Source organism: Coffea arabica, chromosome 1c (genome assembly GCF_036785885.1).
Source record: "Coffea arabica cultivar ET-39 chromosome 1c, Coffea Arabica ET-39 HiFi, whole genome shotgun sequence".
Taxonomy (NCBI): Eukaryota; Viridiplantae; Streptophyta; class Magnoliopsida; order Gentianales; family Rubiaceae; genus Coffea; species Coffea arabica.
The window spans coordinates 1,427,353-1,454,515 of record NC_092310.1 but is presented as its reverse complement, the minus strand read 5'-3'; the positions used below and the strand labels follow the sequence as shown (position 1 = coordinate 1,454,515).

Here is a 27,163-nt window from a genome sequence, read left to right as displayed (position 1 = left end):
GCCGAGGAAGAAAATACGGGAAAAAAAATTGAAGGACCAGTTTTACTCCCAATTGGCCTACTAAACCTGCTTAACGAAATGATAGCCTGCAGGAACTTTTACCAGCAAAGAAGGACCAGTTTTCTTTCTTTTTTCTGATTCATTTTGGTTTTACACTCGCTTTAACCAAACTGAAAAGCAGAGGGGATTAAAAAAAAAAGTGCCCAAATTCTGGAACAAGGTAAATTATCACTATAGATGCAGAGCTTTGTGTCAATCTAACTTCTTTATAACAAAGCCAATTTCTTTATATGACCTCTTGATCACAATATCAACAGTTCTTTGCTATGATCGAAAACATAGAAACTAACCAGTCAACGATCTCATTGCACATAGTCCTGTCAGGCAAAGGAAATAAAGTAATTATTGCACAAAGCTTTGGAAACATCAATCACATGTTCAGATCTTGCTCCGTGTGTTGAGATCCTGCTTCAACTGATCTCTTAAAACTCTTCTTAAAAGCTTGTTCGATGCTGTTCGAGCAAACTCAGGGACAATCTTCACAAAGCTTACCTACAATGAGTTAGAACAGAAATCAGACACTGTCGAAGATATTATCTCCTATGATTATGGGAGATATTATCTTCCATAATTATCTCCCATGATTATGAGAGATATTACCTCCCATGATTATGGGATTTTATTGCTTATGATCAATCAAGTTTGAATAGATAGGATATGAGTTGATTATGTAATCCCTAAAATCATGGTTCTATTACCTTAAGTGGTGGCAGAACTAGGATAGGGTTGTCCTATAAATGCCTACCTTGTAAGCATATTTAGGGTGTGGGAAAATAAAGAAAAGCAGAGTTTTTTGTTCATTTTTTCTTTTCGTTTAAAGTTTACATGGTATCAGAGCTCCGGCTCTGTACCAATTCCTGCCTTGAACTACCGAGCAGCCATGACTGGATCGACTGCTCACACAAGAGAAGACTCATCCTCGTCTTTAGTAGTTATCCAAACTACAGATTACTCCGCTTCAAATTCTTCTTCCCTACAAATAACCGTTCATAAATTAAATGGTTCCAATTATCTGGAATGGGCTCAATCCGTAAAACTAGCTATCGATGGCAGAGGTAAACTCGGCCACCTTACTGGAGAAATTCAACAACCAGCTGCTGAAGATCCCAATTTGAAGAGATGGCATTCAGAGAACTCTCTAGTTATCGCTTGGTTGATAAACTCTATGGAACCAGCGATAGGAAAGCCACACTTATTTCTGCCCACAGCCAAGGATGTGTGGGACGCTGTCCGGGATATGTATTCCGATATAGAGAATTCGTCTCAAATTTTCAATCTCAAGACGAAATTGTGGAAATCAAGACAAGAAGATAGAGATGTTACAACCTATTACAATCAAATGGTAACTTTATGGTAGGAATTGGATCTTTGTTATGAGGATGAATGGGACTGCCGTGCAGACAGTGTTCGATACAAGAAACGGGAGGAGAACGACAGAGTCTATGTCTTCTTGGCCGGACTAAATCAAGAACTTGATGAGGTGCGAGGTCGTATTTTGGCCAGGAAGCCTCTCCCTTCCATTCGTGAAGTATTTTCTGAGGTCAGAAGAGAAGAATCAAGGCGTAAGGTGATGCTAAAGTCCAAGGCAGAGGATGAAGTTGAGACTTCAGCATTGGTTTTTAAGGGGACAGATTTGGACGGAGATAAAAGAAGGAAGCCTTGGTGTGAACACTGTAAAAAGTCGTGGCACACAAAGGACACGTGCTGGAAATTACATGGGAAACCATCGAATTTTAAGAAGTAAAATGGAGGTGATAGCAAGGTGTTGCAGACTGTGAATGAGGATTCTCAAAAGCAACAAACTGACTCTGAGACACCAGCCTTCACAAAGGAACAATTAAGCCAGCTGTACAAACTCTTTAAGTCTCCACAATTTTCAGTCACTGAGCCAAAAAGCTTCACTCCTTTCTGTTCTTTTGCTAAAAATGGTAAACCTTTTACTATTGCTCTTTCATGTAAAACATCAAATGCATCTTGTCCACGGATTATATGGGTTATTGATTCTGGGGCCACTGACCATATGACTAGTTTGTCACAATTATTTTCTACCTACAGTCCATGTGCAGGCAATAAAAGGGTCAAGGTTGCTGACGGATCATTATCCGTCATAGCTGGCATAGGTTCCGTTGTCATCTCTCCTACTCTAACACTTCATAGAGTTCTTCATGTTCCAAAGTTATCATGCAATTTGCTGTCCATAAGTAAATTAACTAGGGATCTCATGTGTCGGATTAATTTTTTCCCCTCTTTTTGTGAGTTTCAGGAACTGACCACGGGGAGGATGATTGGATGTGCTAGAGAAAATGGGGGACTTTACTTCCTTGAAGATGGATCAAATATGACAACACCAATCAAAAACACATGTTACGGGTCTGTCTCTATTACTAGTAATAAAGAGATTATGTTATGGCACTTTAGATTAGGACATCCTAGTTTTTATTACATGAAATACTTATTTCCAGATTTGTTTAAGAATAAAGATTCATCTTCCTTTCAATGTGAAATCTGCGAATTGGCTAAACATCATCGGTCTACATTTTCTATACATCCTTATCAACCCTCAAAACCATTTTTTCTATTACATACTGATGTTTGGGGTCCCTCTAGAATTTCAACTTCATCTGGAAAAAAATGGTTTGTTACATTCATCGATGATCACACAAGAGTTTGTTTGGTGTATTTGTTAAGAGAGAAATCAGAGGTTGCAAGTGTGTTTCAAAAATTCTACAGCATGGTTTTGACACAATTTCAAGAAAAAATCAAAATTGTTCGGAGTGACAATGGAAAAGAATATTTCAATAAAATTTTGGGAAGTTTTTTTCTTGAAAAAGGGATTGTGCATCAAAGCTCCTGCAATGATACCCCACAACAGAATGGGGTAGCTGAAAGAAAAAATAAACATCTTTTAGAAGTGGCGAGGGCATTACTTTTTTCAAGAAATGTTCCTAAATATCTATGGGGCGAAGCAATTTTAACTGCTACATATCTCATAAACAGAATGCCCTCAAGAACCTTGAATTTCCAAACTCCACTGAATTTTTTCAAAACAATTTATCCCATGTCTCGATTAGCATATGAAGTCTCATTAAAGGTGTTTGGGTGCATAGCCTTTGTACACAATCATGAACAAGGTCGAAGTAAGTTAGACCCTCGAGCAAGAAAATGCATCTTTGTTGGATATGCACCCACGCAAAAGGGGTATAAATGCTTTGACCCCATTTCGAAAAAAATGTTTGTAACCATGGATGTAACATTTTTTGAAGATAAACCTTTCTTTGGAGATCCTCTTCAGGGAGGGACTCGGCATGTAGAAGAACTTGTAGAAGATGATGATGTTTTTCGTATTGAAAATCAAATTCCTGATCAAAATTTTGTTGATAGGAGAATTGATTTTTCTGATTTTTTAGAAGAATCTGCAGCACAATTTCCTCAACAAGAATCTTTTCAAGATAATAATCCTGAAAAATCAAATGACACTCTTCAATTTGCCCGTCAAAAGGATTTTGAAAAACGTGAAAAAATTGATCAGGGATTAGAAGAGGATCTCTTGTCTTTAGTGCCAATAACAGAGTCGAATTCTCTTAGTGAAAGAGATGGGAATGTAACTGAAAAAACCTTGAAAACCTATGTCAGGAAAAATCATCGAGGAAAAGATAAAGCTCCCCCTTCTCTTCACAACAAGGAATCCGAACCTAGGGCAGAATTTGATGTTTTTGAGTCATCAGATAAAGTTTCCTCTGATTCAAAGATTGCTGATTTGGATCTTCCTATTGCACTTCGAAAGGGAGTGCGTTCTTGTACCAAACACCCTATGACTAACTATGTCTCTTATGAAAAGTTATCCCCTACTTTCTTGACATTTACTTCACAACTTTCTTCTGTGGAAATTCCAAAGAATGTACAGGAAGCATTACAAGTTCCAGAGTGGAGGAAGGCTATTGAAGAAGAGATGTATGCTCTTGAGAAGAATCAAACATGGGAAGTAACAAACCTGCCACAAGGGAAAAAGACAGTAGGGTGTAAATGGGTCTTTACCATCAAGTATAATTCCGATGGGACATTGGAACGGTACAAAGTTCGATTGGTGGCTAAAGGGTTTACTCAAACCTATGGGATCCGAATCACAAGTTAGCAGATATAAAAGATGGAACACCAGTTGATACTGCTCGATACCAAAAGTTAGTAGGCAAGCTAATTTACTTGGCTCACACTCGTCCTGATATAGCTTTTTCAGTGAGTGTTGTGAGCCAGTTTATGCATTCTCCATATGAAGAGCACCTTGATGCAGTATATCGAATTCTAAGGTACTTAAAAAGTACTCCAGGAAAGGGATTGTTCTTTAAAAGAGGAGATCGAAAGACCATTGAAGCTTATACAGATGCTGATTGGGCAGGATCAGTCATTGATAGAAGATCAACCTAGGGGTATTGTACCTTTGTATGGGGCAATTTGGTTACTTGGAAAAGTAAGAAACAAAGTGTTGTAGCTCGTAGTAGTGCAGAGGCAGAGTACCGAGCTATGGCTCATGGTGTGTGTGAGATGTTATGGCTGAAGAGAGTTTAGAGGAGCTGAAAAGACCTATTGAACTTCCAATGAGGCTCTATTGTGATAACCAGGCGGCAATTAGCATAGCTCATAATCCTGTGCAACATGATAGAACCAAACATATTGAGATTGACCGCCACTTCATAAAAGAGAAACTTGAAGGAGGAATTATCTGCATGCCATTCGTTCCATCAGCTCAGCAGATAGCTGACATTCTCACCAAAGGACTCCTCAGACCAAATTTTGAACTTCTTACAAGCAAGTTGGACATGATAAATATATATGCACCAACTTGAGGGGGGGTGTCGAAGATATTATCTCCTATGATTATGGGAGATATTATCTTCCATAATTATCTCCCATGATTATGAGAGATATTACCTCCCATGATTATGGGATTTTATTGCTTATGATCAATCAAGTTTGAATAGATAGGATATGAGTTGATTATGTAATCCCTAAAATCATGGTTCTATTACCTTAAGTGGTGGCAGAACTAGGATAGGGTTGTCCTATAAATGCCTACCTTGTAAGCATATTTAGGGTGTGGGAAAATAAAGAAAAGCAGAGTTTTTTGTTCATTTTTTCTTTTCGTTTAAAGTTTACAGACACCTATACCAATCAAACCAAGCTTAGTGCAATGTGACTTTATCAGTGACTCTGGTTCACTTTTAACAGGGAAGAAAAAGAGAAGATTAGAGAATAGATTGATCATCCCATGTCATCCTACTTCTACTGAATGTTTTCTTGCGGTGCACAAATTTAATACACTTCACAGTAACACATCTGCGCTTGCGCAGAAACATTAAAATCCTTTGTGCGAAATAAGTTTGACTGGCCAAGGGAGATGATGCTAAAGTATAACTTGACTCATAAAACTTCCGTATAGTATGTTGCTCATCCAGATTCATGATCACCAAGTACTGAGTATTGCTGGCACTTGGTATGGAAAATTATCCATAGCAATTATAAGTTATAAGTTCAGCACTAAAGTGCAAGGCCAGAACAATAGTACCTATCCTCTGATGTTGCAAAAAGTACTTGCAGTGACACCCTCTTTCAAGCATGCAATATGTCATTTATCTGGCATCCACTTCAAACTGCACTTGACTCTATCCTAGGAATATGTTTTTCTAGTGTCATGGTAAAGCTTATGCACTCTATCCCAAGGTTGTCATTCATTTCAACTTCAGGGGTTTGGAGAAGTCAGAACTTCGAACTAGCTCCATCGCTGACACAGTAATGGATTCAGATTCTTTGTTCTTAAAAAAAAAGGGGGGGGGGAAGAAAAAGTCATTGCTGTGACTAAGGTTCTTTGTGATTTTCTTTGTGCACCCTACATTAGTCCTTGTCTAGCATGTGTACTCCAATGGTTAGGTGCTGCAGAGATTAGCACCCCAAGAATTAAAGTAATCAAAAATGAAAGCAAGACAATCACTGCAGTTTCAGGGGCATTGGCAAAACCTTAAATAAAGGGTTCAGGTTGCTCTGTATGGCTCTTGAGAATTTCATCTTCAGCAAATCAGGGTCAGCACTGATTCCTTCCTTTAGCACAACAAATACAGCTAACATCTCCGGGCCACCATTTGGAGGTGGAGTACTGACTGCAGCAGTTTCCAAGATACCATCATGAGCTTGGTTACATACACGCTCAATCTCAACTGAACTAGTCTGCACAGGAAATAAAATAAATAAATAAGCAGCAAATAAACAACGTACTGACTTGCAGAAAACCAATAAGAGCTCAAGACCAGCCATCCTAATTAAATCCATTTCCAACTGAAGAAGTTATTTTTCAAAAGAAAAGTTTCAGGTAGAAATCTTTCATCCTAGATTCTATACGAATACAATCAGTTTTCTCAGTGAAACATGGGTAAAAAGGCAAGCTACAAAATAAGAAAAGGGTAACGGCTCTCAGTGTTTTTTGAATTAACTAGAGCAGCAATCTCAGAAACAAAAATGGATAAAAATATGGACAGACAGAAAGATAGTGCAGGTAAAGACACTGTATCCGCAATATGATAGATATACCTTTATCCCCCCCAGATTCATGGTATCATCAGCCCGGCCTTGTACAATGAGAAACCCTCCAATAGTACGTTTGACAATGTCACCATGTCGCCTAAGTTGCTGAGAATAGAAATTAAGTTATAAAAGAAGTAGAGGACCACCCTGATTTTATCCACAGAAATTCTATAAAGTAATAAATCACAGAGCTCTCATCTATTGAGAAGGACTAGACTTGAAGTGGTTCTTAGGGGTGCTTGTTTCACAGATTGGAATCGGAAATGGAAATGGAATCATAGACTCCGGTTTTGGAATTAAACTTTTCATTCCAATATCTAGCTTGGTTCACACATTGGAATTAGCATCATTCCAATTCCTGATACTTGGAATTAAATGCAATTAAATTCCAAATTTACCCCTGATATAACAATTCTTATAAAACAAAAGAATTACACATATGACAAATTAACATCTCCATAATTGTAACTACAATAGTTATTAACTTTATTGATAAAATATAAGAAAATCATAAACCATAACAAAAATTAACACCAGAAAATAAATATAGTGGCTGTATTAACAAGGAGTAAATTCCCAAAAAGAAGGAGTTTTTAAACTAACTTTCCAAAGGGTGGCGATTTTTGAGTCTCTTCCCAAAGGGCGAAAAACGCATCGAAGGAATGCATTCTTCCAAATAAAAATGTAACTTTCAAATACGTTATTTTAATTTTCATAAATTTATTTAAATATGAAAAATTGGTTAAATAACGCATAACATACCAGCTCTTTATGAGAAATTGGCAGGTTTTGTAGTATGTTTTGTACCAACTCTTTATAGGAAACATACTAGCTCTTTATGAGAAAAATTGGTTAAATAGCGCCCAAAGGAAAACTAGTATGCTTTGTATTTAACATAAATTAAATATGTGAAAGTTTAAAAAAAAAAAAAGAAATTGCCCATAACATACCAGCTCTTTATGGGAAACTTGCAGGTTTTGTATTTAATGCGCTATTAACCAATTTTGTTGGCCTGTGGAGTCCTCCCTCTTCCAAAACATGAACGGCTCATCAGTCAAAATCTCAGAGACCTCAACAATACATACATGATTTAACCCCAGGCAACCTGTAAATTCAAACTATCCGCAGTTTAAAAATGAAAGGGATTGCGTTCACTTTTCTAAAGGTACTTTGTAGTCAGGAAAATTTGGTAAAATGTAAAACCAGAAGTTTTGGCTCGACCCAGATCGTCCATTTCTTTGTTGGCTGAGGATTTTCCACAATCGGCCAAAAGATGTAGGCCAAATTCGAGAAGAACAAGAGTTGTTATGATTGAGTGCCTCTTTATCGCTGAAGATATTTGCCTATTCGTATCCCATTTAGATCTACTTTAGATTTTTTTTTTCAAGAAATTTTGGATAAGAGATGAAGACTATATGATGAAGAAGAGATAGGAAATCTGATGAAGAAGAAGAACAAAAGGTGCGGCGTGTGATGGAGAGAAAGAGAGGGTAGGTCCGTCATAAATGTTATCTGAGGGAATAACTTTTGTCCAAAATCTCCCAATTTGCTCGGGAATGGGATAAGTCTGATTTTTAGAAATGATTCCAAAAATTGTATTCCAATAGGCTTAACCCAAGCAATAAATAAGGGGTTTATTCCATTCTGTGATTTCCAAACCCTTTAACCAAGCAGCCCCTTAGTATTGTTTTGCATCTTATAGTCTCAATGCATAGCTGTTTCTACTGTTATGTGTCTCATATTGTTCTTCCCAAAGGAAGTCTCAGCTATCGATGGATCAACAAGACAAATATTGTTAGAAACAGCATGATTCCTCTTAGGCACATTGTCCTTTTGGATTCTGTGAGTTGATGCTTGTGGCCTAGAAATCATTCATAATAACAATGCAATCATGAATTTCTACCCAACTTCACAAGCATGGGAACTCCAGCCACAAACTTTCTGTTCTTTTAATCAGTGCACTGTTTTTAATCCTGGTAGCTCCACTGACACTAGTACACTGCTAGTGAGGCCCAAATCTCAAGGATTGCAAACACAATAGGAACAGCAGCTAAAGGAAGCAACTGCATAGGCTTAAAGGGCGGAAATCATTATGCAGTAGCTTGTTTCATAGTCCATGATAATGTGTGTAAAGTTGAGACTACTAGAAATGACTTTTGAAGTGAATTTTCTAGGTATTGATTGCTATATAAACAGGTAATCCATCCAACTTTATATAAAAGCTAAAAAGACTTTATATAAAACCCAAAACAGAAAGCAATTCAAGTCAAAAAACAGCATACCATTCCTTTGTATAATGGCATGCCCTTGAAATACACCTCCTCATGATCAGCATTCAACAATCTATTAGTTGCTCCCATGTAGAGAGGAAATAAACCCACTTCACCAACGCATGCTTGATCATCTGGCTGCACCATAAAAATTAGATTTTAAGAATCAGTTGATCTCAATTGAAAGGTATACTGAAATTGTTTAAGTGATACTATAAGAAGCACAAAGAAACAGCAACAACTAGTCACTGGAAATACAGCCCATTGAACAGAAAATGAGCTATCTCTTCATAAAATGATTGAACTCAAAACTATTCATAGCAATTCTATTGCAATAAATGATACTGAAGCCTGGTAGAGGCCAGTCAAAGTGCTTACGTAAGGAAGCCCATTTTCATTCAGGATGACAAAACTTGTGGACATTGATGCAGAGCTAAATGCAGCGAATGCTTGTGGTTGTAAAGGGTTTCCTTGGATATAAGCCGATGCAAGCTCTGTGCCTCCACAGCATTCAATAATGGGACTGTAGTAAGCCTTTGAAGAAAGCCAAAGGTCATCATCTATGCTTGAAGCTTCTCCAGCAGTAGCAAAAGTCCTGCACAAGATTATAAACTCTAGTACTTTAATGGCAAACCATTAGAACCACTTAAAATATAAATCTCACATACACATACCTTATCTTTGTCCAATTTAGGCCATTCATACACCCTGTACTCTTCCAAGTCTTAACTAAGCTTGGAACAGTACCCAATATAGTTACTCCTGCATCCTAATAAAGCACAGAAATTGGAAAGAGGCAAGAGGTAGGGGACTGGTAGGAAATTCGTGTTAGCAGTAATGGCATTTATAAGAGACCAATGCACGCAGCATGTTCATTATTAGGATCAAATAATAATTCTCCTCATTTCAAGGAGAAATGATTTTACTCTAACTGACACTGGAATCTGTGGCAATCACCTGAATGAATTTCCCAAAACCACGGCCTAAAGGAGAACCATGATAAAGAGCAAGTGTTCCGCCAGACAGAAAGCATGAGTAAAGCAGTATTGGCCCTGCCACCCAACCTAAATTTGTGGGCCAGCAGAAAACATCTCCTTCTTGAACATCAATATGTGCCCATGTATCACCAGCAGACCTAATGGGAGAATGCTGGGTCCATGGAATAGCTTTTGGTTCTCCTATTAAACAACAAAGAAAAAACACCAAAACATGTAGAAAATGATTGATAAAATAAAAAAGATAATAAAGTGAAGGCACAAGCAGCCATCAAAAATAACTTTTTAACCTGTGGTTCCTGATGAAAATAGGATATTGGTGACAGAGTCTATAGGTTGATAAGCTGGTGTGAAGTAATTTGAACTGCCAGAATGGAAAATGTTTCAAAATTACATATTCAGTAAATTGGAAAAGACTACATTTTTAAAAGTTAGACATGTACCTTTCTTAGAGAGAATCAATATATGTTTTAAAAGAAAAAGAAATTTCAGAGAACAGTATCAGTATTACCTTGGAAGGTTACACACACTAGAAAGAAAATCATTCCAAGACAAATCCTGGCGTCTTAACTGGACAGTTAACTCCTTTCCAGATGCAGGAATTACAATAGCTTCATAAGGAGCAGCTTCCACCACTCGACTGCAAAACCAAATCTTATCACAAACTAAACATTGAAGAGATTAGGAACCATCAAATTTTGAACAGCATCTCCTTAGGATTCCATTATCCTGTTAGATCTTCCATCATTGTGAACCTCCCTCTGCACTAATCAAAGGACTTCTTCCTTAAATTCTCTCTGCATTTAACAAATAGACTTTCCTCTTCACGGGTTATGTTTAGATCAATAGATTGAAATTGAGCTTAGCTTTCAGATTAATCAAACTCTCAAGGCCAAGTACTTCAAAACCAATTATGTGATGCAAGGAAAACCAATAAGAAAGCAAAATGAAAAAATAGTTAGCACATGTACGAGATGTCCTGCAAACTGAAGGCATTCAAACAGTGCAATGAAAATTAGCACTGCTCTGAATCCTGAATCAAAGGAACGAGATGATCAGGTAACAAGGTGACTTGTATGGTAACACATTACTGTTCACTGAAATCTTTTATTCTCTGAGTTATTGCTTGTTGTCTGACTTGTCTCCAGTGTCTATTTGGTTCTTTCCTTTCTTTCCTTGCTTTTCTCTTTTGGACTCTCTCTCTCTCTCTCTCTCTGTCTCAGTTTGTTCTAATAAGAGGTCCAATGATCCTAAAGACTGATGATACATGATATAGTCCAATTTTACAAAATAAATTCCAGGTCAAAGTGCCGATTCACTGTCCATGATGCTTACAGATGATAACGGACAATAGACCTCTGATAAAGAAACCCAGAAGGTGAGGGAAAACGCTATTGTTAAGTTATTGAGTGAACTAGTAGGAGCTTTGCTACAAAGTATTACAACACAATCCACAATGAGAAGCAAATCATTACCTGTATAAAGGGACTCTTCGACCTCCTCGTAGAATAAAATCCTGAATTTTCTCAAAAAGTTTAGAAGCAATTCCAATCCCTAAAACTGCCTCAAACAGACAAATCAAACAAATTAATCTTGGAACCAGCCAGTTGGAAATAAACCAAATCAGTAGCAGATAAAAGGATTGGTCCAAACAGTGTATTTTTATACATTATTGGACTACGGTTTGGTGTCCAAAATTGTAATAACTCGGAGAAAAAGAATCTAACTCGTCAGAATATAATTTTCATGAAGAATTGAAATACAAGGCTGAAATTCCAAAACCCTCTCATTAAGCTAGAATTTATAAAACAGAATATTAAAGAATATCATTTAATGAAATTAGATGGATCATGATCTAAGCCTTCAGGAAAAGCTTGCGGAACTTCAAAATTCATCCAATTTGTTTCATTGATCTCAGTGTCAACATATGGGAATCATGTGTAACATCAGAATACACTAAACAAGGAAACATTTTCACCATAAAGATTAGATGAGATTTTTGGAGTTCATAGCGCTCGAACTAAAGAATACCTCACCATAAAGATTTACTGTCAACTACAGGGACTTCAACCCGATGCATAAATCTAAACATGAGATGCGTGTAGGCAAGTTCAATACCAGTTTTGCAATTCAAAAGTAAAGAAGACTTGTAGAGATTATATTGAACTACCTGAGTAAATACAGCCCTTGCTTTAGACACACGCAACCGGGTTGCGATCTCCTGTGCTGCAAAGCTGTCAGCAATTGAGACAACAACCAAACCTGCAAGCACAATTGCTAGGTATATAGTAACAGCAGTGGCTGTCATTGGCATGTCAATTGCAATTGCATCTCCCTTTGAGAATTTTGCAGCCAGTGCATTTGCCACTAACCTATGCAAATTTTGGTGGATGCAATATGAGAAAAGGAATAGATAGAGAAGGATGAACTCAATAAACAATAGAAAACATGAGGCTATCAAACAAGAAGCTTGTATGAACAAAAGAATGAAGTGGTCATTTATCTGCAGAAACTTTGTTATCCTCTGGCACTCTAGGGAAACCAATTCTCATTACTAGTGGGAAAGAAATAAAGATTTAACATCTCAGACCTAAGGTAAGTAAGGAGGACACTCCATAAACATGCCATGTTCCTAAGGAGATCTTTGTTGGCCCTGGTGAATACTTTTCAAAGGATTATATCTTAGCAAAGCACGCTAGCAGAGGATAAATATGAAGAAAGGAAAAAAGGAACAACAAGAAGAAGAATAAAATACTAGATGAAACTGTTGTTTTTGGGTTGTTACTTTGTAGAAAATTGTTAGATGCAGCTTGTAAGGATCAAGCTCCTGAAGCTAGACGGAAGACATCGTTGCCTAATTAGCAGGACTGTATCTGCTCACAGATCCCCAATTCTACATGCTGTGGGGCTTGTAGGTGGCCAGGAAGGGCTTCGATTTTGTACAGAAGAAGCACTGTCAGCTTGGGAAATCAAGCCCTAGACACTGATACCATGCCTTCACAGCATAGAAAACCTCATAGGGTAATCTTAGCCCCACCATAAGGCCAACTGAGCCAGATTTTGCAAATTACATGGTGACCACCAAAGAAATCGACTTTTTGAAGTAATGACTAGTAAATCTCAATACAAGTATGTTCATGGAACCGAGGTTTCAAAGTGAGAGCTTACATTACTAGTTCTCGAAGCTCTCTTAGTGTCATCTGACTAACATCCAAGTCATCACATCCTTCATTTCTCCATATTATAGCTAAACTGTCATCTTGCTTCTTTGGACAACTGCTTGGAATCAAGCAACACTCGGCAATATTCAACACAGAACCTGGAAACCATTTTCCCGCATGTTTTGATTTGTCTGAAGTATCAAGGATGCAATTTGGAGCTTTAAGAAATTTAATTGAGAGATGGCCCAGAACAATTGACCAGTAAACCTGTAAAGGCAATAAAAAGTTGTTCAACAACAAAGAAAAATAGGATTTAACAGTAAATATAATTTTCATAATTGACAAAAGATTACAATACTAATAATCGAGTACATGCCTCAGGCTGCTCAACGGAGAATCTATGAAATAGTCTAAAACTTGCAATTGGGTCCTTGTATAGTGCTCCCAGAAGCTTCCGACAATGAGTTTCCATTAGGCGTCCCAAATTTGTATTTTTAGACTGGTACCTAACATGAAGATTATGCTAGAATCAACCTAATGCTGGGAAGAAATAAACATCAATTGACTAGATCTTCATTATTAAAGTCCTTGTGTCTGGTTAGGAATTGAACTATTCATGTAGAATAGACATTAAGAGGTCAATCAATTTTCATGTTTTTGACCTAACTTCATGCTTTAAACCATTTTGATACCACATTTTGATTACTAGGACAAGTATGGTCAATATGCATTTAGTCCATAGAATTAATTAGTCCTGCGACTCCCTTAGAGTTTCTTTACACCTTTGATCAATTCATCCCACAAGATCGTCAAGAAAACAAGATTAACCAACTTGCATCAGGAAGATCAGAAAAAACGAACCAGTACATGCTCAAACATGAAGATCTGTGTTATCAGCCAACCATTGACAACCTGTATAGTAGCCTTCATTGTCATACCATGTAATATACTTTTTTACGGGAACAAATGTAAAGTGTTAAGACACCAGCACTAGGAAAGACATGAATTCAGATCTCCAAAAGAGTTTCCGCTTAAATGTCCAAAAGATCCTTTTCTTTCTTTTTCTTTTTCTTTCTGACCTCATTTACACATGGCAAATCTACAAAAAACACTTGCCAAACAATGGCAAGACAGAAGCAACAAGCATTAGACCTACTACAGCAAGAGACAATATTGAAACTGAGGTTTGAAAACACTGAAAGTTCAGTTCACACATTGAAATTTTAAAGTTAATACAAGCAAAAGTTCATGGTCTCTGCCAGCTAGGCTCCCATCCTCAAACAGTTAAATGAACCTAAAGAGGATTAAAGGGCCTTTATAAATTTGAGCTAAATATAAACTGCACCATATCAGCAACTAGAGAAGACTTTTCTTGTTGGTTAATATGTCCACCACTCATGCATTTGCATCATAGACAAAAAAATTTTCCATATCTGCCTATCTATTGTCTAATCATGCATATGTGTGTAATTTACAACACAGAATATATCCGTATCTCAGTTCTGAGTTCATATCAAATGGTCGGTCTACATCATTTATTTATGCAAGAAAACATCCATTGAGACATTTATGGATATTAAAGCAAAATACATATGCCAGCCTTTCATCAAACTGCAAAAAGCAGATTCTGGTTGCCTGCTCATGTACAATCATCAAGTGAAAATTGCAACAAAATTGCTCTCTTGGTTCTGAAAAATTGTTCAATTTCTGCTTCTCTCAATGCTTTGGCCAAAATTATGCCTAAAGGGCAGTTTGATTTTTCAAAGGAAAAGGTTCTTAAGATTTCTGTCGCAGTAAATGGAAGAAAAATCTATCCAAACCTTAACATCCCCAGGCCCTGAAATGAATTTCATTAGTTTCAACATGTATACGCCCTAAAAGAACTTTACTGTCTGTCACAAAAGCAAAAACTTCAAGATCGAAACCTTGAAATTTACATTTCTATTTTAAAAGAGTTGGACGTTTTATAACAACAAAATTTTTTGAACACGAGAATCAACATTGAAAGTCTGACTTGCATTTCTTTTTGTTAGGTAAAGTCTTGACTTTCTTATCACCTGACAGCATAGTCCCTCAGAATTCCCATACTAATACAATGTCACAAGATTCAAACTTTTCAACTGCATTAATCTTTCATAAATTCCAAAAAAAGAAACGAAGAAGAAGAAGAAGCAGAAAAGCTTCAAAATTTCAAACTGTCAAACCCAATCAAAATCGCAAAAATCAACCAATACTTGAAAAGAATCATCAATACAGTGCTTACAGTGAAGGGAACCAATAGATAGGAGGCCCATTGGTGGACTCATCATAGTTATGATAAACAGAATAGTAAATGAGCTGATGAAGAGCATGTGGATGCCATGGTTTCAACAATTTCTGGGCTGCCAGCTCCCTCCATAGTTTCTTGGGGTCAACCGGCTCCTCCCCATTATCACTATTTCTGCTAACCTTAAAAATGGAATCTTTGAGGTGCCTTTGGAACCCTTTTGCCTCCTCAACTGACAGGCCTGCTCCAACCAAGTCTTCCACTCCCACATCACCAATGCTCTTCCCCATCTCTCTCCCCCCCTTTCCCTATCTGGGCTCTGCCAATTTTTCCTCTACACTCCCCAAAGCACATAAACAAAACAACTGGAGCTATAAAGTAGTGCTTGCTTCATAGCTCTTGCTTCTTGGTACTATTTACCAAAAGCAAAAGACAAACGTCGCCTGCTCCGTAACTAAAAAGGTCGTTGGGGCATCTATGTTGCTCCGTACAACGACCAATTCAGATCTCTGTTTTGTATTCAATTCTGTATGCTACTGAATTGTGATACAAATATTGAGGCAAATAATAAGAGAAGCAAAGGACAAATGTTTGGCTCCGTTTGGATTGTCAATTTTTGCTAAAACTGTTTTTGTCTTTCAAAAACAACCTCTAATTGTATTTTGGTTACAATAAAGTCTACAGTTAAAAAATGACAAAACTACGTCGTTTTGACAAAAATTGCCAAAAGACTTGTTCTCGGACTGCATCTATCGTTGACAGTTGACACCCATTCAACCCTCATATCACTTTCCCAAACAAGCAAACATTCTAGCCGCTGCTCTTGAAAAAAACAAGCAAACCAGAGTGGATTCAAGATCTGCAAAATTTCACCGGATCTGCAACCAATGACGTGAATCTGAGCCCATTTACGCCGCGATCACAGCCCTTTTCCTACGATTGAGACACTTAACCACGGCGGGTCTTCAGCTCCAAAAAGCAACCGACGGTACAGCATCTTCGCTGTGCAGGTCGAATACGGTAAGCTCTGGTTTCCCTGCTTATTTTACCTTTTCCAGGGCTGATTATATGAGGTAAACCAGGGTGGGAGTGTTGCGTTTTGACCTTGGGGAAGCTTATCACACGAACATGAGTCTGTTGGGTGTCTCAAATCTTTAGGTCAGCAACAAAGATATCAAATCCTTCGCTCCTATGATTATATCATTTTCTGTATGTAATAACTGAAGTAAAATCCATTATATTCAGGCCTTCCTGGAAATCTTGGATGCTAATTTAAGATGGTACGCAGTAAATTACATTCTGCTTGTTTTACTGGTTCTCATACTCAGTCGAATTGATGCATTTGTCCGAGGAATTGTGAAAAACGGGGGAAGGGGAAGGGGAGCTTGTTAGCTCTGTATCATGCTTTCTGTGTCGGAGCGATTTCAGAAGAGATGGGGAGCTCTTTTTAAAGTTTTCTTGTCCTGTACTTTGTCCTGGTCTTGGTATTGGTCTGAGATTTCAATAATGGAAGGAACAGCACCAAGTCCATTGTTTTTGAATTTGATTTACTTCCTACCAGTACTCAATCTATCATATTGAGAATCGTTCAGATTATATACCTTTATTACCGAATGGACAAATCCTGGAAATTGCTTGATTTGTTTATCCCCTTCCAAAATAGAGAATCGTTCAGATTATATCACTTATTTTCTCTCTGGATAACTTTCGAGGTGAAATCCTGGTCTTGTCCAAACTGTAAATTATATGATGTGATTGTGGTTAGCTCGGCCTTGTACCAATTTCATGTAAATTTTTCCATAGAAAGCTATTAATGAATACTTCAAAGTACCAATTTTTAGCTGCAGAAGGTCGTGCTTGCAATGAATGCCTAACTAGTTTGACATGCAGCATATCCCAATAAATTGTTTGTGGTGTTTACTTTTAATTAAGTTTGGTCTAGACATGTTCACTTTCTCTTCTGAATGCAAATTAAAGCTTACGTTACAGTCTTGGTTGATGCATGAGATGCTCTAATGTCCATTTTCATCTATTAGATTACAAGTAAATTGTAAAACTTATGCGAAGTCATGTAGGATTACAAAGATTTAGAAGTTCAAAGGGAGCATTGTACCTCTTAATCCAACATGTAACCTGTCTCATTATCACCCTGTAAACCGCTTTTTTGTTAGACTGAACTGGCTGTAGTCATCAACAATCACCATTTCAGTACGCTTAGACCTTTCCTATTATTCGTCTTAGTAAAGATGCTTGGTAGGTGTTGTTTTTGGCATCAGGTACCTCCTGTTTGTCATGTCAACATTCTCTATCAATTTTTTGATAGGAGGTATGATTGATATTGGTGGTATTGCATCACTTTTTTGTGTACCTGTTAGATTAATCTCAGGAGAATCTGCAGGAGCAGTATATATGTGATTGTAGAGAACTCATCTTTATTCTTCAATTTCTTGTCATCTGTGTGTGCACTCAACAAGTTAAGGACAACTGATCTGATTGCACTCATAACTCTAACTAAATCAAGAAGAATAGCATCCAGATTGATCTCTAGTTCAAAAAGCTTACCATTTTTCCCTCTTTGATGATTGAATTAGCACTTTCTTTTTCTCTTTTGTGGATGTGGAAAGTTAACTCAATTTGAGTTCCTTAGTTGTCTATAATTTGCTTACTTCTGAAACTTTCGGTTGTCGCATAATATTTTCTCTTGATTGAAACCTGGACAGAATATTCGACGGCTGTTGCTACATGTTCCAAATATTTATGTAGCTATTTTATTACTTAAAACTTGCGCGATGAGATGTCGAGAGTCAAATTTTAGGGCAGTTTGATTTCCCAAAAGCAACTGAATTTATAGAGCAGTCTAACTTCTCCTTGCTGTCCATTCGCTTATACAGGGTGCTTTACCGCTCTATATTGCCGCTGGCTAGGATTTCATGCCCCCTGTTACCCGCCGTTCTGCCAAAGGTATATTTGCCAATTTCCCCTTTGTTCAGTGCATTCTATAGTATGGTTGTCTAGTATTTGACGATCCTTGTTGTTGACACAGCATTGAAGCCGATTGGGATCCAGAAATCTCTTTCAACCAGGTCTGATTGGGCGGAAAACGATATTCGGAAGTGCCTTTCTAACTACTACAAGGTACCATTGTACCTCCTGTAGTTGTTTTTGCCTAATTTTGTGTGTGAAACACCATTTTAGTCATAATATGTTTGGGGGCTGACTCTTCTAAAGTTGGACCTTCTTCCTTGTCCCATGAAACAGTAAATTCGAACATTTTTGTTCATTGCCTTGAATATTATTGTCGGATTTCACTATGCAGAATTAGCATTTGTTATTTAGTTCAGTTTTTGTCATAACTCTTGACTCTAAAGCGAAACTTCACATTACCAAAACTGGTTTTGTTCCTGAGTTGCTAGTGTTATGTTGGATGGGTGCTCAATTTAATCTTTTTTAGTTATAGTTTTTTAGATTTTGTTAACAGATTTGGCTTGATCCTCATTACAATACATGATTGTCTAGTATTTAAACCTTGGTTATTGCTGTATTTTTCGATTAACCATTTGGTTATTTAAAGTGTATTTAATGGCTGACAGATTTGGGTTATCCACAGATTTGGCTATAAAGTGTAGTTAAACGTGCTTTAAATAAAATTTAGCTGCTTATGCAATACAATCTGTTTTCCTTTCTAAAAAGCTGCTTACAATTTGTTTTTTCAAATGGATTTGTGTATGGCTTATTAAGATGAGAAAACAAAGGCGCCATCAAGATAAGGAGCGTTGTAATTACTCTAGGCAGCACGAAATCAAGTTTGCTGAGCACCTTGTTGAGATGCATAGACAGGGTGAAATTAGGGACAATATTGGGTCCTACGTGGTTCCCGAAATCCGGCGCCGGTTAAATGGCCAGTACGGCACCTCGTTTACCGAGGATAGTATAAGGGGCAAGTATTATGCATTGCGCGGGGAGACCAAGCTGTACATTTCCTTTAAGAGGCGTGGAACGGGAATGGGTTGGGATAGCCAGAAGTTTACATGGCTTATGGATGATAGCCAATGGGCCGCGATGGAGCAGGTATAACCATTTTATGTGCCTTTTGTTTTTGTATATAAACTGTTCTGTCATTTCATACGTGTATATTCCATTAAAACTATTTTGGCTGAATTTGTTTTGTCAGGTCAACCCAAAATACAGCAAATTTCGAAATGACTGCACCGTCTATCATTTGCTTGAGGAAGTCTTCGTCAACCAAGGCGCGACGGGAGACTTCAGTTCTGGCTTCGAGAACGAGCCCCGTACTTCAGCCGATGAGCGAGAAATGGAGACTACAGCCCGGCTTGCACGGGGAAAGGGATCAAGGTCCAGCAGGGACAAGGAAGCTGAAATTGAGGTGCGAGGGCCGAAAGAAGCAAAAGGAAAGGGGAAAGGAAAGCGGAAGTCGGGTGATGGCTCTGGCTGTAGTCCCATGTCCACCGCTTCTGGCTCAGTGACCGATAGATATCTCAGGGTCTGTGAAAGCATCGAGTCACTGGTTAGTCGGAAGAAGAGCTCCAGCACGAGTGCCTCAGTTAGTTCTCCGAACAAGAATCGTTCTGGCCGCGATCCATCGAAGAAAACCGACTATGAAATTGCCATGGAGCAACTTAAACTTATTGAGAACGTCAATTTCATGGCCAAATACAACGCAGTTGAGATATTGAAGGATAAACAAGAGCTGGATATTTGGAATTTAGCTGCAAGTGACGCCGACCGCATCACTTGGATGAAGCTAAAAGGCTGTTTCCCCCCTGACTCTCAGGAGCCCCCTCCCCCACCCCCTTTTAGGTGCTTTCGTTGTTCATCAGGAGCATTTATTTGAAACTTGAGTTGTTGCCTAATGTTTGTTTGTATTTGAGGTCTGTTAGGTGTAGCATTTGCTACCGGAACTTGGACTTTATCCTTTGTGAGTGTTGTGGTCTGTATATTTGAATTTGCGGATGAATACTGGTTTGTTGAGTTGTTGAGTTGTTGTGTTGCGGATGAATGTTGAGTAATTAAATTCATGATGCCTTTGTTTAAGAATTGGTTTGCGGATTCAAGCCTTTTTTTTTTATTTAAAACTGGTTTGTGTTCTTTTCTATTAGGTTGGATATAACAAATCATTAAATTTTGAATGTTAAGCCTTGTATAATGCTTTAGATGAGGCCAAATTTGCTTTTCTGTATACATGTGTGATTTCTTGGTGCAGACTACAGGTTGCAAGTGGCCCGGCTACAATGTCGGTTGAATATTTGAAACTTGTTTTTGGCTACAGTTTTGCCTTTGGTTGAGCTGCAGGTCTACTGTGTTTTCCTAAGTACACAGTTAATGTATGGGTAAACTTGTTTTCTATCAGGGTCTTTCTGAGTTACATGTCTTTTCTGGATTTGGTGACTGATATCTATAGAGCACTATATGTATGTTATTGGAATTAAATGATGAGATAAGTGGCTCTAACCCTTTCACTTTCCCTGTTGCCATCATCTATTACTTCTCTCAACCTCTAGGAATGAAGACATGGATCAGGGCATTACTGTATCCTACATGAAGACACTTTCCCTTTACTATTGCAGTTTAGACTAATTGATGACTTGTTTATGAGATATTGCTTCCTTTACTATGTTCATCACAGATATTGTGCTATAGCGCCAACTATTTTAGCTGGTCGGGTTGACCCCATTCTCTTCGAGGCGATTAATGTCAGTAGAATGATTTAATGTTTTATATCCCATAAGTTTGGCTTATGCTTCTCACGGCTAACTATTCTTGTGCTCTTATAGTTGCTAAGTTTAAATTTGGAGTTTTATGCCTTTTTGAAGCTTGTATTTGCATTATTGTCCGACGTCAGGCATCCGAGCATGCAATTTTCTTCTTTGCCAGGGTCCCACAGATAGTTGAGAATTTTAAGGTGAAAACTCGAGTTCTGCTTTCCTTAATTTCTCGAAGTTGTTCTGGGTTCTGCTATATGTGTGGTGACAAATGGTACCATCCTGTGTCAGATGCAGGATATATCAGAAGCCACAGCCGAAGAAAGAGAAGAAAACGGATTAGATTCTTTTTGGCTCTTCCGGACTCCAAGCACCATTGCCTTTAATTATTTATTCAGCAACTGACAAATTCGATAATAAATGTTTTCTTTTATCAATTCGAGACTTAGGGTATCTTAGCTACCATTTGGTGGTGGGTTCAGAAGAAAGTTTTCTTTCACAGACAACGACGTGATACATTCAGATTTTTATGGCTCTTCCACCCAAAACACCTACGTTCGGTGTTGAGAATTTCCTGCTAAAGTAAGGAATAAAGTGATTCAGATTTTTATGGCTCTTCCACCCAAAACACCTACGTTCGGTGTTGAGAATTTCCTGCTAAAGTAAGGAATAAAGTAACGCCAAGTTATTCCTTACTAACGGATAAAGTAAGGAATAAAGAATAACACTTATTTTAAGAAATTGACTTACTTTAACAAAGATGTAAGGTAATTGAAGTAAGGGACATTCAAAGAGCAACTTTTGGAAGGAAAATAGCTCGTTTTAGGTATGATGATCATTTTTAGAGCAAGTTTTAGGTAGGGAATATGACTTACTTCAACAACTATTTTCAAGAATATGTCTTACTTCAACAATTCTTTCAAGAATACGTCCAAATGGTTGAAGAAGATGTAAGATTCTTTTTATGAAGTAAGATGCAAAACTTCTACTGGATCCCTCAACTTGTTGGCTATAAATTGGTTGGCGAATAGCCTCGATTCCTTATCCTCTTGTCTTACAAACCAATCGAATAGCCTATATATTTCAAATCCTTATCCTCGTCTTACAAACCAATCTCTGTGCCTATATATTTCAAGAACTTATCCTATGTTCTTGTCTTACAAACCAATCGAATAGCCTATATATTTCAAGAATAGCCTATCCGATTGCTATTACAAACCAATCCTCTTGTCTTACAAATTCAGAACTTATCCTCTTGGCTATAAATTGGTTGGCGAATAGGTTTTTGTTCAATTTTGGTCCATGTATATGTTGAGTTTTATATTTCCTACCCAATCTCTGGCAAATTAAGATTGGTTTTGAATGAAATCTCTGTTTTCCTTTTTTTTTTTTCAGATTCACATCCAACGCAGTCGCACAGATTAAACGAAATGGAGTATGATGGTTATGTGAATGGTGGGAACTTATCTGATGACTCGGACGACGACGAGCTCATGTTGGCCTTCGCTGCCTTTATTCTTGCTGGATTGGCCTTATTCGACCCGTACATCAACTCGGGCCAGCGCCGAAGAATTCGAGATAGTGCACAGTCAGGTCCTCAATATGTTATAGAGCTGATCAACGGCCATCGAGACAGAATATTCGACAACCTTCGAATGGAAGCTCCCCTTTTCCTCCAATTGTGTGACTTGTTGGTTCAGAGGGGCTATTGGGTGGCCCACCCGACACAACGGGTGGGGATTCATGAGTCCGTTGCTATATGCCTGCTGTGTTTGAGCCATAATGAGCGACATAGGGTGCTTGCCGACAGATTCCAACATTCTCCCGAGACAACGGACCGCCATCTACGCCGCTGCCTTAGATCTCTCGTTCGATTGGGACGTGACCTGGTCCGACCGGTAGATTATCACACAACCCATCCAAGAATACAGAACAGTGCTTTGTTTTGGCCCTGGTTTAAGGTTATGAGCTACTATGTCAAATTACTATTTCATTTTGTCTAACAGCTGTGACCCACTTATGGGAAGAATTTTTTTTTTATTAGGATTGCGTTGGAGCGATTGACGGAACACACGTTTCGGCCTGGTGTACAGCCGAAGACAGGGAACGGTACCGGAACCGGCATGGTAGCTTATCACAAAACGTTCTAGCCGTGTGTGATCACAACATGAGATTTACTTATGTCAGGGTAGGGTGGGAGGGTAGCGCACATGATTCTAGAATCTTACAAGAAGTCATACAAGATCCTAATTGTGCATTTCCGTGGCCACCAGCAGGTTAGTCCAGATTAAATCACATAATTCCTTTCCTCATTGTGTCTTCAATGAATTATAAATATAATTTCATTATGCCAGGGAAGTATTACGCGGTGGACGCGGCTTACCAGAATATGGCAGGATTTATGGCTCCATTTAAAGGTGCACGCGGAACTGCGCAAGAGCGGGCAGTGAGGACACTCTTCAACAAACGGCATGCATCGTTAAGAAACATTATAGAACGTACGTTTGGCGTCTTGAAGAAACGATTTCCAATACTTAAGGGCCCTATGCAGAATTACATGATGGCTACTCAAATTAATATTGTACTGGCTTGTATGGCCTTGCACAACTTCATGCGAGAGTATGTTCCAAATGATGCATATTTTGCTGAAGAAGAAGCAGATATAGCATTGGAAGATAACATAAACCCCTTCAACCCAATGCCCGCAGCACAAGCTCCAGATATGTCGGCTGCAGGAATTGCTGAATGGAATGAAAGTAGGAGAGCAATAGCCGATATGATGTACTATTATCAGCACCAGTAGAACATCTCCGGTCACTATTTGTTCAGATAGTAGGCCCAATAAATTGTACACTTATGTCTCGTCTATGTATTAAAAAATTGATAATTGTTTAAGTGCAAATGGCATTAAGTATTTCGAACACAGCCCCAAAAAAAATTAAATGTTGTTTTTCAAAAACGGTGAATCCATACACGCTTGTTTTTAAAAAACACTCTGTTTTTGAAAAACAACTAATCCAAACAACATTGAGTGTTTTTCAAAAAATGAATAGTGCTGTTTTTAAAAAACAACCCCAAAAACAGCTAATCCAAACGGAGCCAAACATTTCTTTGTAAAACTCACCCTACTTATAACATGAAATTGCTCTATTTATAGAGTTTAAACCAACTCCACTAACTATCCCGCTAACTCCACTAACTATCCCAATAACTCCACTCACTCCACTACTAACTCCACTAACTCCACTAGGTACTCCACTAATCCCACTAGTTATTCCACTAACTCCACTAATTAGGTAGCATAAACAAATATGATTAATTAACAACGGTAAATACTTCTAACAATTCCCCCCTTAAACTGAAAGTTTATCAAATATTCAGTTTAATATGATTTATTAACTGCACAGACTCCAAGCAGCTTCCTTAATTTCTGAAACGTGGATAACTTCAATGGCTTGGTCATTATATCAGCAATCTGATCTTCACTTTTGCAGTAGAGAAAATCAATTATTTCATCCCTTGTGAGCTCCCTTAGAAAATGAAACCTCACATCTATGTGTTTGGTTCTTCCATGTAGAACTGGATTTTTAGAGAGCTTGATGGCAGAACTGTTGTCACAATAAATTGTAGTAGCTCCTTCTTGCTGAAAATGCAACTCTTCAAGAATATTCCTTAACCAAATTGCTTGACAGGCACAGGCGGTTGCAGCTACATACTCTGCTTCAGTTGTTGATAACGTAACAATTGGTTGCTTTTTTGAACACCATGAAATAGCTGCTGAACCCATCATGAACACATATCCAGACGTACTCTTTCTATCATCAGAATCGCCTGCATAGTCACTGTCAGTAAAACCAAACAAATCTGATTTTTCACCATTCTTGTAAAATAATCCATACTCAATGGTTCCCTGCAAGTATCGAAGAATCCTCTTGGCAGCTAGAAGATGTGTCTCCCTTGGACTTTCCATGTATCTACTAATAAGACTTACAACATGCATAATATCAGGCCTAGTTGCTGTCAAATACATCAAACTTCCCACAATTTGCTTGTAAAGGGTGCTATCAACTCTCTTTCCTCCTGGTTCTTTGATGAGTTTTAAACCCACTTCAACTGGCGTACTAACAGAATTACAATTTGACATTTGAAACCTGTTCAGAATTTCTTGCACATATTTTCTTTGAGAGACAAAAATTCCATCAACAGATTGCACCACTTCAATACCCAAAAAATAATGCATCTTTCCAAGATCAGACATATCAAATTCGGCCATCATAGATTTCTTGAATTTCTCAAACATGGCACTATCATTCCCAGTAAAAATAAGATCATCAACATATAAGCAAACAATCAGCAATTTACCTCCATCTCCAATCTTTATGAAAAGTGTATGCTCATATGGACATTTCTTAAATCCCTCCTTAGAAAAATAAGCATCTATACGACTATACCAAGCACGTGGGGCTTGTTTAACCCGTATAATGCTTTCTTGAGTTTGTATACCTTATGTTCACCTCCAACCTTCACATAACCAGGAGGTTGATCAAAAAATACCTGTTCCTGTAAATCACCATGTAAAAATGCTGATTTCACATCCAACTGGAAGATAGGCCATGAATTTTGAGCTGCCAATGCTATCACCATCCTAATCGTGTCATGCCTTGCGACTGGAGCAAAGACTTCTCCATAATTCACCCCAAACTCTTGCTTATAGCCTTTAGCTACCAGACGTGCCTTGTACTTGTCAACTTCTTCATTCTCCTTTAATTTCGTCTTGTACACCCACTTGACACCTATAGATTTTTGTCCTTCTGGAAGATTGGTTAACTCCCAAGTGTTATTTCGTTCAATAGCTGCAATTTCTTCATCCATTGCCTTCTGCCACTTCAAATCTTTGACAGCTTCTTCAAAAACTGTAGGATCACAATCGGAAAATAGTGCAAAATATGTAAGTGGGTCTTCAGATTGATCAATTCCAGTTACCTCATAATCAATCATCCATGCAGGTCTTTTTCTAATACGTTGAGGCCGTCCTTCATCTTCTGCTACTGTTTGGGAATTTGATACATTATCTGGACCATTTGATGGAATTTGTTCTGTCAACCGCTGCCTGTTTTCTTCATCAACTCCATCAAAATCAGCGGGTATTTGTTGTTTAATAATATTGCTGCTCCATGGCCAAAAATTTTCCTCATCAAAAATTACATCCCGACTGATGACAATTTTCTTGGTGATAGGATTATAAAGCTTATAAGCTTTTGACTGATCACTAACACCAAGAAAAATGCATTTCTCCCCTTTGTTGTCTAGTTTTGTCCTCTTTTGCTCTGGAACATGAGCATAGGCAATGCATCCAAAAATTTTGAAGTGATCCACTGTTGGTTTGCATCCGCTCCATGCTTCCTCAGGCGTCATATTTTTAACAGCAAGTGTGGGACTTCTGTTCAATATATGAATGCTCCAGTTGACAGCTTCGAGCCAAAAATTTTTTGGAACACCACTTTTTGTCAAAATGCTCCTCACCATGTTCAATATTGTGCGATTCTTCCTCTCTGAAACACCATTCTGCTGCGGCGTATAAGCGGTTGTAAGCTGCTTCTGAATTCCATGCTCTTCACAAAAATTTATAAATTCTTGTGAATTATACTCTCCACCACAATCACTGCGAAAAATTTTTATGGATTTATCTGCTTCCTTTTCGACAAGAGTCATGAAATTTTTGAACGTTGAAAATGCTTCAGATTTTTCCTGCAAAAAATAGACCCAAGTTTTTCGACTATAATCATCAGTAAACGTCATAAAATAACGTTTTCCACCATTAGATGACGGATTTATGGGTCCGCATAGATCAGAGTGAACCAGCTCCAAGACATTTTTTGCTCTCCACGATTTTCCTTTTGGAAAGCTATCTCGATGTTGTTTGCCAATAACACATTCTTCACAAACTTCTGAAGGAGTTGTGATTTGAGGTAAACCAGCTACCATATTTTTCTGTTGCAAAGTTTTCAGTCCACCAAAATTCAAATGTCCATAACGAAAATGCCATAACCATCCCACATCTTTCGATTTTGTCGAGAAACATGAATAAGTCAAGTTCTGCAAATCGAGTGGGAACATACGA

General features: G+C 38.0%; 3 protein-coding genes and 1 long non-coding RNA gene across 4 annotated transcripts; 3 read left to right on the top strand and 1 right to left on the bottom strand.

Annotated features, from left to right (window-relative positions):
- Window positions 1–208: 208 nt before the first annotated feature.
- LOC113735253 (probable CoA ligase CCL12) lies at window positions 209–15,828 on the bottom strand. Its single transcript, XM_072076232.1, has 14 exons — window positions 15,320–15,828; window positions 13,433–13,562; window positions 13,064–13,323; window positions 12,066–12,267; window positions 11,371–11,411; window positions 10,407–10,535; window positions 10,186–10,259; window positions 9,858–10,078; window positions 9,575–9,669; window positions 9,279–9,495; window positions 8,913–9,038; window positions 6,637–6,735; window positions 6,070–6,276; window positions 209–552 (listed from the first exon to the last, which is right to left on the bottom strand). Exons 1-14 carry the CDS (start codon window positions 15,610–15,612, stop codon window positions 439–441), a joined length of 2,208 nt encoding a protein of 735 aa, XP_071932333.1. The 5' UTR covers window positions 15,613–15,828; the 3' UTR covers window positions 209–438.
- Window positions 1,908–2,364, top strand: LOC140035408 (uncharacterized). The gene is made up of 2 exons (XR_011839602.1): window positions 1,908–1,988; window positions 2,324–2,364. It is a non-coding gene; the product is annotated as an uncharacterized lncRNA (long non-coding RNA).
- Window positions 15,829–16,156: 328 nt separating the features above from the next.
- LOC140035386 (uncharacterized) lies at window positions 16,157–20,377 on the top strand. Its single transcript, XM_072076184.1, has 5 exons — window positions 16,157–16,342; window positions 18,214–18,283; window positions 18,366–18,457; window positions 19,061–19,390; window positions 19,494–20,377. The coding sequence occupies exons 2-5, from the start codon at window positions 18,253–18,255 to the stop codon at window positions 20,172–20,174; spliced, it is 1,134 nt and encodes a 377-aa protein (XP_071932285.1). The 5' UTR covers window positions 16,157–16,342; window positions 18,214–18,252; the 3' UTR covers window positions 20,175–20,377.
- Window positions 20,378–22,472: 2,095 nt separating this feature from the next.
- Window positions 22,473–23,845, top strand: LOC113735181 (protein ALP1-like). Its single transcript, XM_027262197.1, has 3 exons — window positions 22,473–23,003; window positions 23,087–23,318; window positions 23,397–23,845. The coding sequence occupies exons 1-3, from the start codon at window positions 22,473–22,475 to the stop codon at window positions 23,843–23,845; spliced, it is 1,212 nt and encodes a 403-aa protein (XP_027117998.1).
- Window positions 23,846–27,163: the final 3,318 nt, after the last annotated feature.

Excerpts from the sequence above, each read along its gene's own strand:
- LOC113735253 (XM_072076232.1), bottom strand. The coding sequence starts at position 15,612 with ATGGGGAAGAGCATTGGTGATGTGGGAGTGGAAGACTTGGTTGGAGCA. Across the intron at positions 12,268-13,063 it reads GAGCTTCGAGAACTAGTAAT|GTTAGTGGCAAATGCACTGG; the intron begins GTAAGCTCTCAC and ends AAATTTGCATAG. Across the intron at positions 9,039-9,278 it reads ATGAAAATGGGCTTCCTTAC|CCAGATGATCAAGCATGCGT; the intron begins GTAAGCACTTTG and ends TTTATGGTGCAG.
- LOC140035386 (XM_072076184.1), top strand. The coding sequence starts at position 18,253 with ATGCCCCCTGTTACCCGCCGTTCTGCCAAAG. Across the intron at positions 18,458-19,060 it reads GCCTTTCTAACTACTACAAG|ATGAGAAAACAAAGGCGCCA; the intron begins GTACCATTGTAC and ends TGGCTTATTAAG. Across the intron at positions 19,391-19,493 it reads AATGGGCCGCGATGGAGCAG|GTCAACCCAAAATACAGCAA; the intron begins GTATAACCATTT and ends TTGTTTTGTCAG.
- LOC113735181 (XM_027262197.1), top strand. The coding sequence starts at position 22,473 with ATGGAGTATGATGGTTATGTGAATGGTGGGAACTTATCTGATGACTCG. Across the intron at positions 23,004-23,086 it reads TGTTTTGGCCCTGGTTTAAG|GATTGCGTTGGAGCGATTGA; the intron begins GTTATGAGCTAC and ends TTTTTTTATTAG. Across the intron at positions 23,319-23,396 it reads ATTTCCGTGGCCACCAGCAG|GGAAGTATTACGCGGTGGAC; the intron begins GTTAGTCCAGAT and ends TCATTATGCCAG.